This window comes from Myotis davidii, unplaced genomic scaffold, assembly GCF_000327345.1.
Source record: "Myotis davidii unplaced genomic scaffold, ASM32734v1 scaffold964, whole genome shotgun sequence".
Classification (NCBI taxonomy): Eukaryota; Metazoa; Chordata; class Mammalia; order Chiroptera; family Vespertilionidae; genus Myotis; species Myotis davidii.
In genome coordinates this window covers 1,089,701-1,107,625 of record NW_006298351.1, presented here as the reverse complement: position 1 = coordinate 1,107,625, position 17,925 = coordinate 1,089,701, and the positions used below count along the sequence as shown (strand labels likewise).

The 17,925-nt window shown below is 50.0% G+C and overlaps 1 protein-coding gene across 1 annotated transcript; it reads right to left on the bottom strand.

The window, feature by feature from the left end:
- Positions 1-697: 697 nt before the first annotated feature.
- Positions 698-4,196, bottom strand: LOC102771295 (dolichyl-diphosphooligosaccharide--protein glycosyltransferase subunit 4-like). Its single transcript, XM_006773980.2, has 2 exons — positions 3,857-4,196; positions 698-710 (listed from the first exon to the last, which is right to left on the bottom strand). The coding sequence occupies exon 1, from the start codon at positions 4,007-4,009 to the stop codon at positions 3,902-3,904; it is 108 nt and encodes a 35-aa protein (XP_006774043.1). The 5' UTR covers positions 4,010-4,196; the 3' UTR covers positions 698-710; positions 3,857-3,901.
- Positions 4,197-17,925: the final 13,729 nt, after the last annotated feature.

Here is a 17,925-nt window from a genome sequence, read left to right as displayed (position 1 = left end):
GGACCTAGTACATTTTTGGTTATATTGTTGTTATAAGCCAGGGGTGGGGAATGTCCGGCCCGTGGGCCCTAGAAAGGCCCAGAAATCATTTGGTCTGGCCCTGCCAAGGCATTAAGGGTGAGATAATTAAATGTTTGACCAAATAGAGCAGGCTAATTTTTAAGCTGATAATTTGTATGGCCTGTGAATGATGCTATAAATATCCAAATGGCCCTGGGCAGTAAAAAAGTCCCACCCTGCCGGAGTAAGTGCTGCAGCCAGGATTTGAACCGAGTCTGTCATGACCTGTTTTCTATGTTGTCCTGTCCTCTGGGTTATTCCGTCTCCCCGAATGCTCTCTATTCCCCAAACAGCAGCCCTCCCCTATATTACAAACCAAAGTCTCCTCACTACCCTTTTCAACAAAATGTCTCTGGGTGACCAGAGCAGGGGCCCAGAGACCCACAATTGAATTCCTCGGCCCCGCAGCCCTGAGAACCGCTTGTAAAGGGGGCTGTGAAAGGAGGAAGAGTGATCTTGTTAATAAGTTCTCAGCATCGCGGAGGCAGAGAAATCTGCCTGGGGGCTCCTGATCCTGCCAAATTGCCTCTTCAATATTGGCCATTTTTGAAGTCTAACTCAAAAATTCAATTATCAGAATTACTCATCCAGTCTCCTGAGAAGCTCAGGACTCTGCCTTTGGGGCCAGATGTGTTTGCCTCTTGCCACAGCTGGGGCCTTCCCAACTCCCTCTGCGGGTGTGAGGTGGGGTGGGCCTCGGCGAGTCCAGAGACGTGGGATCTCGCCGGGGCTCCTAGTAGAAGCCAGTCTCATTTCCTCTGCAAGATTATGATGTGGAAAGAAAAAGATGGCTAACTCTGACCCCAAACATTGGCCAAATCCCTGAGGTTTGCTTGTTCATTTATCTCCGTGAAGGTTCTGCCTCCAGCCAGCAGCTTACACTGAAGTCATCCCTGACACCTCTTTCTCCCTCACCCTCTCTGTCCCGGCCACAGTAGCGGCTGTTCTATCCACTTTGTCTCCCAAGGCCATTGCTTCATTTATCTTCATCCCCCACCCTGGCCCACGTCTCTCACCTGAACCACTAGCTATAATGGCTTCCTAGTTGGCCTCCCCACTTCCACCCCTACCCACTCCAGCATCCCCAAACCACAGCTAGAGTGATTCTTTAAAATGCAAAGCTGATCATGTAATCTCTTTGGTTTAAATGCTGACTGCTTCCCATTGCACTTAGACTGACATACAGGTTGTGTGCTGAGTTGTGCCCATCCCTTCGTTTCCTCCAGTGGCCTGCCCTCTCCAGCCTCAGGGCTTTCCTCCTGGCCACAGGGCCTTTGCACATGCTTCTCTGCCTTGCATCTTCCCATCCACTTCCCCGGCATCCCTTGCTTCTCTTGTTAGTTGGCTCCTGTTTTTGCCTTGGAGAAGTCTTCTGAATTAGGAGCCCCTGTGGTACAGTGATGTCCTCACCGGCACGTGGCCACCGTGTGACTTTCTTGGGTTATGCCTCTTCCCATCACTAGCGGGCAGGTCTGTGAGGCCACACACCCGGTGCGATTTGCTCACCACTCCAGCCCTGGTGTCAGCCTCAGAGAAGCAAATACATTTACTCACCAAACATCCTTGAGCTGCTCTCACCTCCTCCTGGAAGAAATCACACTGGGGAGGGGTGGGGGGAGAAGGGGAGCACAGGTAGTAACTCCAATAGGGAAGACTTGTTTCTGAGCCAGCAGCCTGTACCATCACGTGCAATCACCTGACAGCCCTGTGGGGGAGATGCTCTTTTCAGATGGGAGACTGGGGTGCAGAGTAAACTGCCCAAGATCGGGCCAGTGGGGCGTGGAGCCTGATTCAAGCAGAAGCTGTTGGCAGCTGCAGAGCCCAGGCCCATCCCAGTGCATCGGCGAGCACAGTTGGAGATGGTGAGTGCCGAGCGAGCTCAGGGCTGGGACGCAGTCTGCACCCCAGTGCCGCTTCTACCGGCAGCCTGCCCAAGCTCTCCGCCACCAGATCCAAAGCCCGGGCCTGTCCCTGGCTTGGCCAGTCTCTGCCACTCTCGAGGCATCAGCCTCTCCATCGTCCATAAGAGACAAACAGCTGGAACTGCCTCCCGCTGACTCCTCGCAGGTCTCTGTCTCCCAGGACCCTTTCAGCTCTGTGGATTTGACCCCATCCTCTTCCTTGGGGAAACCATGCCCCCGCCTGGCCCCAGAGGGCAGCACTGGGCATGGTGAGCCGCTTACCTGCTTGATGACGAAGTTAAAGTTTCAGTGGTTACCAACCACCTTCCCACACAAATACGTAACCATGTCAGGCATTAACATGGGAGCTTAATTACAGGTTTTCGGGGTTAAAAAGATCCTTTGTTTGTATTAATGCTCCTTCCTCCAAACAGAACAGCGTGTGGTCCTCCCTGCCTGACCTGGCTTTTCTCCCATCTCTCTGGGCTCATCACTGTGATACCCCACCCCTACCCATGAGTCTTGCCACACTCCGTATAGTTCCCGAAATCCACCTCCTATTCTGCAACTCCAGGTTAGCACACGTGTCCCCTGCTCTGAAATACTCGTCTCCCACACCCCCAACTTGACTCACTCCACTCATCCTTGATCTCATCTCCGGAAGCACCCCAGGGCCTCCATCCTTTCAGCCTCACTTTCTCCCACTATAAAATGGTCACAGTCTCTTTGCCCCCTTGTAACTAGAGACAGACTTAGGGTTTTAATTGACTACAAGCAGGCAAGTTTGCTGAGACCAAAGAAGAAGGGACCTCAAATGCTAATACTACCTCAGCTGCATCCATAGAGGTATAGAGCCCAAATGAGCGGTGAGGAGTCGTGCTCTGTCTGTGACTCACCATCCTGCACTGAGAGTCTGTGATCCTATCCTGTACCAGGCAACAGGATGGATATTGGCAAAGTGGATTATTTCACTGATACTGTCACCCTGGTCATCAAATTGGTTTTCCATTTATGAAACATATATATGGCAGGCACTATACCTATGTCACATTTAATCCTGCTGTTCTGCCCTTTCAATAGGTGAGGAGGAATAAATTCAGTCTGCTTGGTGTTGCAATAAAATAATGCCCGTGGCAGGTGGAGCAGTGTCCCCAAGATATGTCCGTTCTCTAGTCTCTGGAATCGTGAATGTTTACCTAACATGGCAAAGGGAAGTTTACAAGTGTCCTTCATGTTACGGACTGGGTTGAGATGCTGCGGGCGGGCTCACTCTAATCACACGAGTCCTTAAAGGAGGAGGATCTTTTCCAGCTGCTGACAGAGGCAGACGTGGCAGCAGGAAGAGGGGCAGAGGGGCTGGCTTTGACGCTGGAGGAAGGGGCCACGAGTCACGGGATGCAGGGGACCCGGGGAGATGGAAAGGGTGAGCAGGCAGATTCTCCCCTGGAAACTCCAGAAAGAGCTCAGTCCTGCCAACACTGAGTTCTGGGAGACCCATGTCAGACCTCCGACCTCTAGAGCCGTAAGAGGATACATTGTGCTGCTTTAATCCACCAAGTTTGGGGCTTGTTATAGCAGCAATAGAAATACACAGCAATGCCTAACATAGTCACTGTAGAGCTGAGCATATGAATTTAGAGATGGATGCCATGGCCTTGGGGTAATGCCCAGTAATTTCTTTAAAAAAAAATCTATATTCTTATATCGGGGGGTGGGGGTGGGGGGGTGGAGTAGAGAAGAAAGCAGCCCCTGTACTGGGCCCCCCTCTGTGGCAGCTTCTTGTTCCATAGGTTAAGGAAGACTGAAGAAATAAAAGTTGTTTGGGAAAATCCAGGTGCAATTGCTCTGTATGCTGTGAGGGTAGAAGGGATGCAGTGAAGTGGGAGGCCCCTCACACTATGTCCTGGGACCCTGGGGCGAAGAAACCGCCACTTTCATTCCTACTTCCTGGGATTGTTGACAGCCACATGGTGATTGAGAACGACAAGCGGGAAGAGTGACGCGCCCAGCATGTTGGCGGAGATGGCGAACTGCACGTCGCTGATCATCCTGAGCAGCTGGGCTCGGCTCCGACGCGGTCTGCGCACTAGCTCCAGGTAGGAGACCTGCCTGGAGTAATTTCTTAATGACAAGGCCCATCAAATAGCCAGGGAGGTAGTGAGCTCCCCGTCCCGGAGGTGTGGCTGCAAAGTGCAGGTGGAGATGGGCAGGTACTTGAACAAAGTACCGTCGTGACCCTCAGAGGCCAGGGTCAGAAGCCATGTGACCGTGGGCAGGAGGAGGCCATGGCTCTCCCTGCAGGCTGGGAGGCCTCTGGCACCCGCGGCATCCTCCCTTAGGCGAGTTGTTATAGATGGTCACAGGACTCCATTTCTTCAGAACGCCTCTGTGTAATGCATTGAAAGAATTATTGAAATGTGTAATTATAGTGTGCATTGTAATATAAAACAAGTCTATTATATTCATTTGATGGAACTGTGCTCCATAATGTCTATTCTCATATAAAAGATTCTGCCATTAGAGTGTTATATTGTGTGATGATAATTGTCCGTCTGCAGACACCGTCTCCCTGTCTTCATCCAGTTCCCACGCTTCCCCTTCATGTGTCTACCGGCGTGAGACCAGAGTACCGAGCTTCAGGGTTGGGGAGCATTTTGGGGTCATTCGGTCCAACCCCACATATCACAGATGGGGAAAGGGAAGCCTTGAGGGATGATGCATCTGCCCAAGGTCCAGAACTGGCACCACTGGTCTCTTCCCAGTCCCAGCCACCGTTTGCCTGTGGTCCCCAAACACTTTTGGGAATTGGAACCCTTTCCTCACAAAGAATCTCACATGCAACCACATACACAGACCAGAGGGCCAGCTCTGCGCGGAGCTGACAGGCGGCCCCTCCATCCCCACGCCGAGCGGACCCAGACACTGGGGCTCTAAGGGACAACCCGCCCCCATTGAAAACCAGTGGCCCAAGTTCTTCATCATCCAGATGAGAAAGTGCTTGCCCAAGATCAGACCCCAAGTTGTGCCCTCGGTCACGTGGAATTTTCCCTTCCCCACCCTGGCTGCCGTGGTCTCCGGGAGTGTTGTTCATCGAGGTGGGAGGCCCTCTCTGCAGGCGGGGGCGGGGGTCTGTGCCAGGCTTAGGAGCCCCCTGGGGACCTGCTGCACAGCGGAGCTAAGAACAGCTTCCTCCGGTCTGCACCTCGCAGGCCTGCCACCTCGCAGGCCTGCCACTCAGCCTCATCGCCTGCACCCACACATGCTGAGAGCCAACACGTGCTGGGCACTGTTCTGGGCCCTGGGGACACAGCAGTGAACAAAACAGACTCTGCTTACATTTCAGCCCTGAGAAGACATAGTAGAGGAGCAACAACCCCCTCTGTTGGCGGGTGAACATGGTACAGCCAACAGGACAGGAGAGCAGTGCAGGGGAAGGTGGCAGGAGTGTCCCAGGCTGAGGGGACAGCTGCTGGATCAGTAAGTACCGGGAGGCAGGAGGGAGCCCAGGTGCCCAAGGAGCAGAGAGCAGGTCGGGGTGCTTGGGGGTGAGCGTTGGGAGATGAGCATGGATGACCACAGGGCCTGTGCGGGCCTGGTGGGCCCTGGAAGGGTTGGTGTGACTTTGTGAGCCGGCGGAGCCCCGAGGGTCTGGAGCAGGTGTGCTCTGACCTGGGCTTGTGCAGCATCACTCTGGTTCCCGTGCCAGGAGGCCGGGCACATCCAGGTGAGGAATGGCTGCCTCCTGCCCCCAGTCCAACCCTGTGGTTTCCCACCCTGCCAGGAGGTGACCGCCCAGGGTGAATGCTGAGAAAAGAGGGAGCCCCCCGGTGTCCTGCCTGCTTGTGTTAGGTAACAAAATCTGTCTTGGCCTCAGAATGTCATTATCTTCATTACCCTTGTTGCCCGAGCCTCCGTTTCACCATGTTTTGAGTAGATTCTCTCACTGCTAAATCTCCCAGCAACTTCCTGTGAATTAAGCTTCACTCCTTGTATTTTGTGCTCAAAGAAACTGTCAGAGAGGAAGGAGAACTGCCCGAGGCCACACAGCGGGTCGGTGGGAGCCAGGACTCCAGCAGGCTCTTGTCCTTGCTTCTCACTGAAGGGGGACCCCTGGGAGGGCCACGCTCAGGCCCCAGGATCCCAGCAGCGAGCCCACAGGCAGGGACTGTGTTTATGTTAAGAGTCAGACGCTGAAGCTCACCTTGCCAAGTTCTACACCCACAATCTCAGCTTCACAACTTGCCTATGCAGGGGTTTTAATTCTCCCACTTTGCAGACCAGGAAATGCATCGGTGAGGTTAACTCACTTGCTCAGGGTCGCATTCCCAGTAGATTGAGGCACCGGGACTGGAGCCGGATCCTTTGTTTCCACCAATTGGTGTCACCTCGTTAAATATCTCTGAGCCGCAGGATGGAGCTGTGGCGGGTTGGACTGGCTGCGTCAGAGCCCCCAGACCCCCGGACTGGCAATTTCAAGCGTGCTATTCAAACCAGCCCTCCTGTTTTACACGAACAGTCATCAAAGGCTGCTGTTAGCAGGACCTGCGTCTCCTCTATGCATTTGGAAAAGCCTCATCTTACATCTTGCCCCGTGCAGCGTGACCCTGGGGGAGTCCCCGAGAATGAAGTCAGGAGCCAGGATCAGGAGGAAGGGAGAGGAAGGTCAGCCTTTGAAATGACAAGGAGGTGCTGTTTTCTCAGCCGGGGAGGCAAGCCTTCGGTAACACCCACTGGGCTGCAGATTTTAATTCCAATCTCTGCAGCTGCTAATGTGCTTGTTTCTTGGAGAATAGACACTAATTGACAAGCAACTAAATAAATAACGTGTAACATGAAAGCAAACACAAGCTTTCAAGGAGAGGAAAAAATAGCAAAGGGGATGAAATTTAAAAAATGCAGGGGGTTGAACAGTGTTTTCCTCACTCTGTTCAAGTGACATCAAAAGGCTTTTCAAAATATTTGTTTCATGGTGAAGACACAGTTTGGAATCAGCTGAGCTCCTGTCTCCATGCTCCTGTGCTGGAGATTGGAGAGGCTTCGAAGGACTTGGAGACACGCCAGGGCCGCCCGGGAATGACCCGCCAACCCCCTGGCTTTATGGAGGCCAGGCCTGGGGCACACCCAGGGTCCCACAGCGGGTGGTCCGGTCTCCGGGAGGTCAGGCCTCTCGTGTGGATTGAACTGTGTTCCCATCTGCAAAAAAAGATACATTGCAGCCATCATACCTCGCATCTCAAAAATAGAGTCATTGCAGGTGTAACTAGTTAAGATGAGGTCATCCAGGATAGGGTGGGCCCTTAACCCGCTGTAATTGGCATCCATATAGAACAGTGGTTCTCAACCTTGGCTGCACATTAGAATCACCTGGGAATCTTTTTAAAATCCTTATTTTTGGGCCTCATCCTCCGGAAATTCTGTTTCTTTGTTATGGGGTGGGGCCACAACATTAGTAACAAAGAAACAGAAGTTCCGGAGGATGAGGCCCAGAGATCAGCATTTAAAAAAAAGATTCCCAGGTGATTCTAATGTGCAGCCAAGGTTGAGAACCACTGATATAGAAAGAGAGAGGCCTGGGGAGAACTGCAGGTGGACTGGGAGAGATGGCCACGTGACCACAGACAGCGGGGCCAGAGCAAGGCAGCTGCAGGCTGAGGAGGGCGGAGGTTGCTGGCCACCACTAGGAGCTAGGAGAGGTGAGGAGGGACTCAACCCAGAGTCCCAGGCACATCTCGGCCTCACGGCACCTTGAATTTGGACGTCTAGCCTCCAGAAAGGTGAGAGAATCCACTTCCGTGGTTTAAAGCCCCCAGTTTATGGGATGTTGTTACTGCAGCCCCAGGAAGCACACACAGCCTCGGGGCTGTACCCATGCTCCCCGCGTGGCCAGCCCATGTGGGCCTGGTCCCTGGGTTCCCTCACCCAGTTATCCCCTGTCACCACAGGCCTGTAACACGTCATTTTGGTTCCCCCTTTCCAATGATTTATGTAGTTCTTGCCACCTAGACTCTCAGGACCTGCTCAAATCATGATTCAATGAGTTCCACAGGCACTTCTCAGGCCTCCTAACCCAGCCTCCCATGGGGTCACCTGCCCGTGCCCCTGTCCCGCCAGCCCGGCCACCTTGCCCCGTTGAACAAGCCTGAGTGGCCCAGAGTGCTCCCCTCAGAGCCTGGGTGCTTGCTCTGCCTGAATGCCTTCCTCCAGGCCTCCCTGGGCTCCCCCAGCCCTTCCTCGGAGACTTTGTTCAGAAGCCGCTTCTCGGTGAGGCCTACACTGATCACATTTAAAGGGACAGCCTGCCCCCTGGGCTCTGATTCCACTCAGCGGGCTGGATGTTGGATACTTTTCATATGTGTCCTCCTTACTGTCCATTTTGTCTGTTTTTCCTTCCTAGACTGTAAATTCATGCAGGCAGGGCCCCCATGTGTTCTGCTCGTCTAAGATGGTGCCTGGTCCTCGATGACCACCCCTGGAGGGATGCTGCTCCCTGTGCCAGGCCCTGCACCGACATATGGACCTTAAGAAGCTACCGCGTCGCAGGGGACCGACGTGAGCCGATTCCAGCTCAGCTGCTCAGCGTGACCATTGGTTGCCTGGGGTAACAGGACTGGTGAGTCACTGTTCCGGGGTGGCACAGGCCTTCCACGGGGCTGCTGTCAGGTGAACCTGCAGGTGGGCAGGAGGCCCGGCCCAGGGACCCCGACGTGTGAAACTGAGGCCATAGGGAGGGATAAGCTCATGGGACCGCAGACAGTGAGGCCTGGGGTGGGGGGAAGGGGGGCATCCAGAGGGGGTCACTGGGATTCCCATCCCCAGCGGGGAGGCTGAGGCCCAGGAAGGCGAGCAGCTCATCTGACCGGTCCCTCAAATGGGAGTCGATGTGACAAATTGGCGCTGAGGAGGGCGCCTGGCATACAGTGAAATCGCGTATCAGAGGAATAATGCTAAAAGTGAAATAAATCAGACTTTGCACTGACGTCGTAATTTTAAAAATTAACTAAGAATAAAAAGGAGATGCATCTGAAAGGACAGGAGAAGTCTCCTTTCGACAGACAGTAATTAATCCTCTGCTCAGGGTTCATGAACGGCCGCCGTGCAAATGGCTCCTTAGCATACCTGGAACTCCCTGGGGCGCATCATAGGGAGGCCACTTCTGGGGACCCGTGGGTGGGGCTGGGAGGCTCCCACAGTCACCCTTCCAGGCACATGAGCACCCACAGTGCCCTGGGCCCCACCAGGGGTTAGGTGCTGAGTGCCCACAGAGAATGCGATGGAGCCTGTGCCCTCACAGGGCTCCCAGTCAGATGGAGGAGACAGACTCTCCTACAAGGTGCCAGGTGCTGTGGTTGGGGAAGGAGAAGGAGCTGGGGGGACTTGGGGAGGGGGCTCCTGAAGTGAGTCTTGGAGGATCATTGGGGCTTCCCAGGAGAGAAGGGCAGTGGGGAGTTCCAGGCAGAGAACAAAGCTGAGAGGGGCAGAAACTCTGTGGCCCCCGGATCTGCTGGAAAGTGCCCCGTCTGGAGGTCGGCACTAAAGGGAGAGCAGGATGCAGGGTGGACAGTGGGCTGGGGAGGTGCCCTTGAATACCAGGCCCAGGAGAGCAGACTGGATCCTGGGGCAATGAGTCACTACAGGGTCCGAGGCAGGAATGGCTCGATCCTGAGAGAGACCACAATGTCTGAAGTCCCATTGATATGCTTGCTTCTTGCAGCCTGAGTGCTGTCCAGAACTCCCCTCATGCCCATCAGGCACATCACTTCTTTCTAAAATAAATGTCTCCAGTTTGAAACAATCTTAAACTTACAGAAAATTTGCCAAGTAAGGCTGCCTCTGGGGCAGGGGGCCGTCCTGTGTGTGGATGGCAGGGACACTTCTCAGGCTCACCCCATTCGTTACGACAATGCACACAAATGGTGAAAGCCTCTTACTGAACAGACAAAAAAATTTAGGCTGAGTGATTAGTAGTGAGAACTAGAAGTCTCTAAAATAGTCAATGACAGGAGAGTTTGGTATCCTGGAGTATTATGCTGGTAAAAACATTTTTAAAAAGAATTTTTAATGACATGGGGATATGCTGACAATATAATGTTGACCAGGAAAAGCAGCATGCAAGGTGCAGTGTGATTTCTAGGGTGTTAGTGAAGAGCAGAGAAAAGTCCATCAAAATGTTAATAGAACTTTTAAATCTGGATTGTGGGCTTCGGGGTGACTTTTATTTCCTTCTTTATCTTTCTGTGTTTTCTGCAATAAACAATATCACTTATATGACTTACAATAAAAAATTACAAGAAACAATATTACTTTTGGAGAAAGAAAAAAAGCACATAAAAGTTTACGAAAGGAACCCAACACCACATAATTTGTAAGTGACACTACCTTCGTGTGAAGCCGTTACAAGTCCTCGTATCTCCAGAGGTACAGGCCACCTGAATCGTGTCTACCCCCAAAAAACAGCCCCTTTGTCCTTCGTGAGGATGGCATTTCTATAAGCAAAACAGGGGAAAGAAGAACTGGTCAGAGGGCGAGGGACCTTGTAGGAAGGGGTGGAGAAGCGGGAGGAGAAAATGGTGACAATTGCAGTTATGTGGCCTCTGATGGCTAGGGGAGTTGGAAGGGCTGCTGTGACTCGCTCACACTGTCTCACCCTCACCCCATTTGTGGGGTGGTTGGGTGGAATTAGGGGTACAGTTTGTGGTCAGAGAACAGAATGAATTTGAGACTAACTCAGGGACTCAATTGGTCATCATAAAAAGTCAAGCTTGGAATGGCTTATAAATTAGCTTTCATTCACCATTTTGCCATCTCGACAACCCCCTGGGATAGACATGTTCCATATTTTATTTTATTTATTTTAAAGCAAAAGGAGAATTCACTGAACAAAATAACAGAAATCTGCAGAGCGATACAAGCTACAGGCACATCAAGGGGCTTAGTGCCATCAGCTCTGATTTGCTTCAGTCTGTACACAGTCACATACCCAGGAGCAAGAAGATGGACACAGAAAGGCCCAGATTCACATTCTCCCAAGTTGATAACAGTGGCTCAGTCAGTATCTTCCCCAAAAGTGCTGGTCAAAAGTCTCAGGGAAGGCTCTGATTGGTCAGGCTGTATCATGTGACCAACGAAAGAGGGGCTATGTCACCAAAAACAGAGTCCACCAACAATTGAAGTTATGAATATTATAATTCTATTTCTTGACTTACTTCCTTTAGATATTCCCTGTTTCCTCCTGCTAAGAAAGGAGTCACACAAAGAATGAAGTTATGAATATTATAATTCTATTTCTTGACTTACTTCCTTTAGATATTCCCTGTTTCCTCCTGCTAAGAAAGATGAGGAATTGATATACTTTATTGCCTCCCATCTTTCCTTTCCCTTACTGAATTTTATAGTTATGGCATTATTCTGAGTTCTGATTTTGTAACTTTTAACACCGTATGAACTTTGTACTTCTTTATTGATTCCTTTTGGACTATAGCTATTGATCACTGTTCTGAAAATTTTAAAAAATCAGCATATTTACAGTTTCTTCAGTGGCTCCTGCCTACCCTCCAATTCTTGTTAAATAATTGTCAAGGTTCATAACATTTACATTCTCTCTGTTACTATACTGGTTTTTCATAGTTTTTCTATAGGTTGGTTCTAAAAATGTTTAAATCCAATAAAAATACCAGTTATGTACGTTCAATTATGGAAATATTCACTGCAGAACCAAGTGATGGGATTAGAGCTGTAGAGACAATAATATGACCATATGTCTCAAAACGCTTACTGCTCAAAGGGCATGTTCTAAACGCCAGGGCCAGGGAATAATCTTGTAATTTGGTTTTCACTTTTCTTGATCTGAACTTACCCTTAGCTGCTATTTTTTCCTGAGTTTATGGTTTTTCTCTTCCGTAAGTTTCTTTAGCATAAATTTTTCTATTTTAATGATTTTTAAAGTGTGCAATGTAGTGGCATTAAGCGCATTCACAATGCTATGTCTCATCAGTGTTACATAGTTTAGTGAAACACACATGCAGGTGTTTCCTTGGTCCACATGTTGTTCTGCCCGTTCCTTCTATGAAATCACACCAGTTTCTCTAAGGCCGGGCAGCACCAGCTCTCTCCCGGGAACCATAGTTGTCTTATCTGGAGCTTCTTTCGCTGGCTTGGCTTCCAGGGAGCGTCCCCTGCCTGGAGATTAAGAAATACTTTTCTTTATCTGCGTTGCCTGTTCATTGCACCTCTCTTCACAATAGCCAAGATGTGGCAACAACCCAGATGTCCAGGGACAGATGAACGGAAGTAGAAAATGCGGTATATAGATAAAACGAAATAATATTTCGCCTTACAAAAGAGGGAAATCCTGCTATTTTTTGAAATGGATGAACCCGAAGACATGATACTAAGTGAAATAAGCCGGACGCAGAAGAACAAATACTGCATGATCTCGCTCATATGAGATATCTAGAACAGCTAAGCTCATAGAAGCAGAGAGTGGAATGCCAGGGCGGGTGTGTGTGTGTGTGTGTGTGTATCGGGGAATTGATATCAATTGGTATAAAGTTACGCTTATGCAAAATAGATTAGTTCTAGAGATCATCTGGGCACCATAATGCCTCTAGTTAACAATCCGGTGTTGTGCACTTAACATTTTAAGATGGTAGATAGTGTGTTAAATGCTCTTACTATCACAAACAAACAAAGAAAAGAACCAAAAGGATAGCCGGAGACTCTGGGAGGTGGTATCACGGGTGTGTGCACATGGTATGCATTAACTAATGCAGTGTTTTGTGTAACATTTTTATCTTCAATACAGCTGTTTAGAAAAGGGAACTACTGCTCTTGCTGATGACAAAATCTCTGTCTTTCAGAATGACCGCCTTGCCCAAGCCACTGCCCATTCTATTCATTCCATTCTGAGAAGCTCTCGAGCACCATGTCCCTGTGCAGTGGAGGGAGCACCGGGTTAGGGGCCCAGGGCCCGGGTGGGGCTGTCAGAGCTCCCCTGTTAGCCGCTACTGCTCTCATGTGCTCTCTTTGGCGCCAGCTGCTCTGTTTCCCCTCCCCATTGCAGGCCCTGGGCTCCCCGCTCTGTGGTTGGTCTCTGTCTCAACAGGTAGGCTGAGGGCTCAGGAAGAGAGCTGCCTTCCTCATGAAGAAGGTGAATCAATCTTCTGGGAACTGGTTGTGCAAATTCAGACCCTTCCCTTCCATGAGAAATGAGCACTTTCAGGGCCTGTTCACCGGGCTTGGCCAGAAGAAAGACTCAGTCCCTCCCCTGCAGAGCTTCCCTCTGGGCCAAGGAGAAACACATTTCCAGTTTCTCTGGGCCAGTGGGTCCCCAGGAGCTACTGATGGCTTCTCTGACATTCTCCGTAGTGCCTGGGACATGATGACACAGTAAATATTTGGCGAATAAATCAGCATGATTTTATATTTTTCTTTAAGAAATGGCTTGGGATCTCTGGAAAAAATATTGCTGAATAATTGAATGAGAATATTGTTCAAAACTCAGAGGATGACTAGACTTCTAAAAAGTGTTTTCTCTGGATCCAGAAGAAAATTTTAGCATCTTTTAAGGACCCCATGTGAATGCAAGGAGAGCGTGGCTCTTATGAAATTAGAGCAGCAAGCCATAGGAGAGGAAGCTGAGATGAACAGATTCCTCGATGAAACATGAAGATGGATGAGCTAAGGAAGATTTACAAGGGGCATGAAAGGCAATGGAATCCTTACAACATCTCTGGAAGCATCAGCAGTGGAATCAGCTTCATGGAAAATCAAATCAGTGACATGGCAGATAATCTTGAAAAGTTCCCTTGGAAGGCAGAAGAAAAAGATAACGACAGAGAGATGGGGCGAGCGTAGATATTATGGTGGTTCTTGAGAAAGCAGTACGGTCAGCACCAAGGCAGAAATTAAAGACAGACTGTGCAGGTCAAAAAGGCCCCCTCCATCCTGCCTAAGACCAACACTTGGATAAATCCTGGTTAATATGTTGACGAAGGAAAACGTTAAAAGCAAATAACTTGCAAGGATCCAGGCAGGAAGAAGCAAAACATCTAAGAGATGACCCGGCAGGAAACGTCCGGGGCTTTAGACATCCTTTGAAGCAACAGACCAGTGTCTACAGAGTTGTGGCCCAAGGATTATCTATTCTTCCAAAGAATCTTACACACAGAAAGGCAAACAGTCTTCACATCTGTAATCCAGGGCTGATACTAGTCCTTCCTTTTGGGATTGTTAGAGAGGTAAATGGGATATGCATGTATTTAGACAGAACAGTGCCCCACGTGGGGTTTTCATTCATTCTCATTGGCTCTGATGCTCTCAGTAAATGAAGATGTCACTTCCATTGGGCCATGTGAAGCTGGAGGCACCTCAAACATCTGAGCGAACATATCCAGAAGGCTGATGGATCCTTGGGTTTGGAACTCAAGAGAAGGAGAGCTGGGGTGGAGATGGTAACCAAAGCTGAGGGGGCAGATTGAACTACCAGGAATGGGTGTCCAGTGCGAGAAGAGATGTCAGGAGGGCCATGTTAGGAGATGGACATCATGGCACCCGGGGAGAGTATGAGACCAATAGGTTTAATGTGAATTCTGTTCTTGGCTGTGGAGCCCACCTGGCAATCAATGGGCAAAGAGTTACTTGACCCACAAGACATATCTTCTTGTGTAAATAATTCTGTCAGCCTGAAAGGTCTGGAAACTGCCCCAAATCATGGGGGCACCAAATCGCCCACGGCAGACGGACCCCGCTCCCCCAGGTCCATCTCCTGTCTGGGAGGGGAGCCTCTCCTCCTGGCACCTGGGAAGGCTCTAACTTTTATTTGGGACCCAGCTGATCAATCACCGATAACTCCAGGCTCTGAGTTGTCATTCCCCTCTTATCAATAAGGATCTCCCTCCTCTCCTTACTGATCAGAGAAGACTAATTGGGACTAGAATGCTCAGTGTTTGCAGATTGTATGGTTAGGAGATGTACACATTCAAGTTTGCCCGGCCAGATTCAATTTTGCTCTAATCAGAAAGATTGAAAACTTCAGTGTGATGATGATGGGGAACATCACTTTGACCATTTAAATATCTCCCACTGCAAACACTCCTGGGAGCCGTGGCCTCTAGACTTGCCTTGCTGGGGCTGTGGGAAGGGCAAGGGCTTGGAAATGTCGTTATCTGATCTCCATATGTCAATATTCTCTAGAAGCCACATGCGGCCTTTGAATGATGACTTGGGCAGAGTGTGGAACATGATGGCAAACAGTGTTGTTGGGAGAACTCGTTCCTTTGCTTGGCTCCGATCCCACCAGCCCCTGTGGACCCAAGGATGAGACCAAGCACCTGGTGGCAACATTCTGGGCTGAAGGGAGTCACATGGAGTGACGACCAGGGCCTTCGGAGAATGTCTAGATCCCCAGCACATGCTCTATGTACCTCCCTCTCTTCACTCATTCTGTTTCCTGTACTAGGAATGTCCTTTCTCTCCTGCACCATCTGGTGACCTCCTACTCATCCTTCAAAGCCCACACAAAAAGTCCCCTCTGAAAGCCTGGCCAGCAGTTTCCCCCAGCAAAGCTGGTCACTCTGCTCTGTCACATCATTGCATAGCCTCATTATACTCTTCTTGCCTTTTCTCCATTTGTCTGCTTTTTATGTGAAAGCAGTAGTTAGATCTGAATTCAAATCTGAACATCAGAACATTTCCGTCCCCTGTAGCTGAGGACAAGTCAGTCTTAAAAGGAAACTGAGATAGACCCCAATCTATAATGTTGGCCATGCAGGGGACTCGGCCACCCTCAGGCCACCTCCTTTGTGTCGCATGCTCTTGGTCCCCTCCAGCTGCAGACCCTGGGAATCTGCTGGGTTGGGTTGATGGACATAAAGGACTCTGCTTGTGGAGCGGAGTGGGCTCCTATCTTTGTGATCAGGCCACTGAGAACGTTTGGGGAGATCAGGCCTAGGGTAGTGATGGTATCGACTGGGCTCGGGCCTGGCCTCTGGTACAGTGTGGTGGTAGCAACAGGGGTGAAGGCCTTGAGCTGTGGAGCCAGATGGTAGGTGTGAGCCCTTCTGCTGCCACTTCAGGGACTCCCTTAACCTCTTGGGTCTCAGGTTCCTCATCAGGGAGATGGGGACATTAACAGGCCTTCCTTATAGGATTGTTGGAGGATGAAATGAAATATCCATGCAAAGCGTTTAGAACAGAACGCAGCTTAGCACTCAGTGATGTCAGAAGCTTGGACTTCTTTCTGGGGAGGGATTAGTGCCAGAGCTGTAGGGACAGTCTTCAGGAGGATGTGCAGGTTCTGGCCCCACAGGGTTGCTTTGGGCCCAGAGACTCTGCAGCTGGGGAGGGGGCCGGCCCCGCGGCTACTCTCTGCTGGGGGCGTGGGGAAGCGACTTTAACGCCCTGGGATGGAGTCAACCTCCCAGGAGCGCTTCCTCCCTGCAAGGCGCCTCACAGCCCTTTCTTGTTGAATCTTCACAAGAACCTTAGGAAATGGAGAGGGTGCTAGAGACCCACTGTGCAGACTGGGAAACTCAGGAGCCCTGAGCATCTGTAGAGGTGATGGGGCCAGGATGCAAACAAGGCCTGTCTAACCTCAGAGTGCCTCGGCGTTAGCACTCAAAATCCTCCACCTCCTTTCATATTCCCGGGGTTGTGACCCCTGGCGTGGTTCTGCTCACTTACTGTTGAGGAAACTGAGGCAAGAGATGGTCCAGGGTCACTCAGCCCATGGACTGCATGACCAGGACTTGGCCCCAGACCCCTGCTCATGCTTGGATGCCACCAGGTTGCCTAAGGGGAAGGGCCGTGATGCTGATCTTGGTGCCTCTTCCTCATCCTGCCTGGGGACCCTGGAGCTGGGCTTGCAGGTGACAGAAGCGCTCTTCAAAGGTGAGGCATTTACCTGGATGATCAGTAGCCCTGTTGAAGGGTGGCACTGGGATCATCACTGTAGCTCCACTGCTCTGTCATTTGAAATTTAATGACCTATAAATGATACTGGATAATTTGCAAATTTGACATAATCAGCACTGGCCAATTCCATTCAATTATTTGTTAATAAACACCAGGCTGGAGTTCTATGCTTCAAATTTGAAATGAAAAGCTGGGAGACCGACCAGAGTGCAATACCTGCCTCTTCTCTCGCTGAATATTTATAGGGAATTTTATCTCTGCAGGGCCCTGTGGCACCCAGGGTTTACTTGCTGTTCATTTGCATTGTGGTTTTGTTTTTTTAAAAAATAGTAATTATCTGAAAAGGTCAAATATTTGCTTTATCTATATAATTTAATTTCCCAAAGGCCTTTGGGATCCAAATGAACGCCCTTGTAATATCTTCATTGAAAAAGAAGATTAATTATGCTTACATGGAACCTAATTTGGCTTATCAGACCTTTAATATGGCTGTGATCACAAATGCATTTAAATTTAGGATTATGCGGTGATCTCGGGCCCTTATTCGGGAGACTTTTAATATTTGTCATTATTTTTATGCATATCATTTTTCCCGCCTGCTTAGGAAAATTAAAGTGTCGGTTCTGAAAGAAATAAACATTATGTATTGACATTGGTAATTATGTTTTGGTATTTAAGGATGCATAAAAAACTGCACACAGGGCCTCAAATATAAATTAGCAGCTGATGCCCTCAGATGGAACTGGAGCTCTCGACTTGACTCACTTAAACTGGGAACGGGCTGTCCCCAGGGATGCTGGGTGTAGTCAGGGCCAGGACCCAGGACCCAGGCATGACTTTTATTGGCACTCAAGACGGCCTGAGGCCCTGGCTGGGTAGTTCAGTTGGTTAGAGTGTCATCCCGACAAGCCAAGGTTGGAGGTTCAACCCCCAGTAGGGCACATACAAGAACCAACCAGTGAATGCACAAATAAGTGGAACAACAAATCGATGTTTTTCTCTCTCTCCTTCTCTCTCTCTCTCTCTCTCTCTCTCTCAAATCAATAAATTAAAA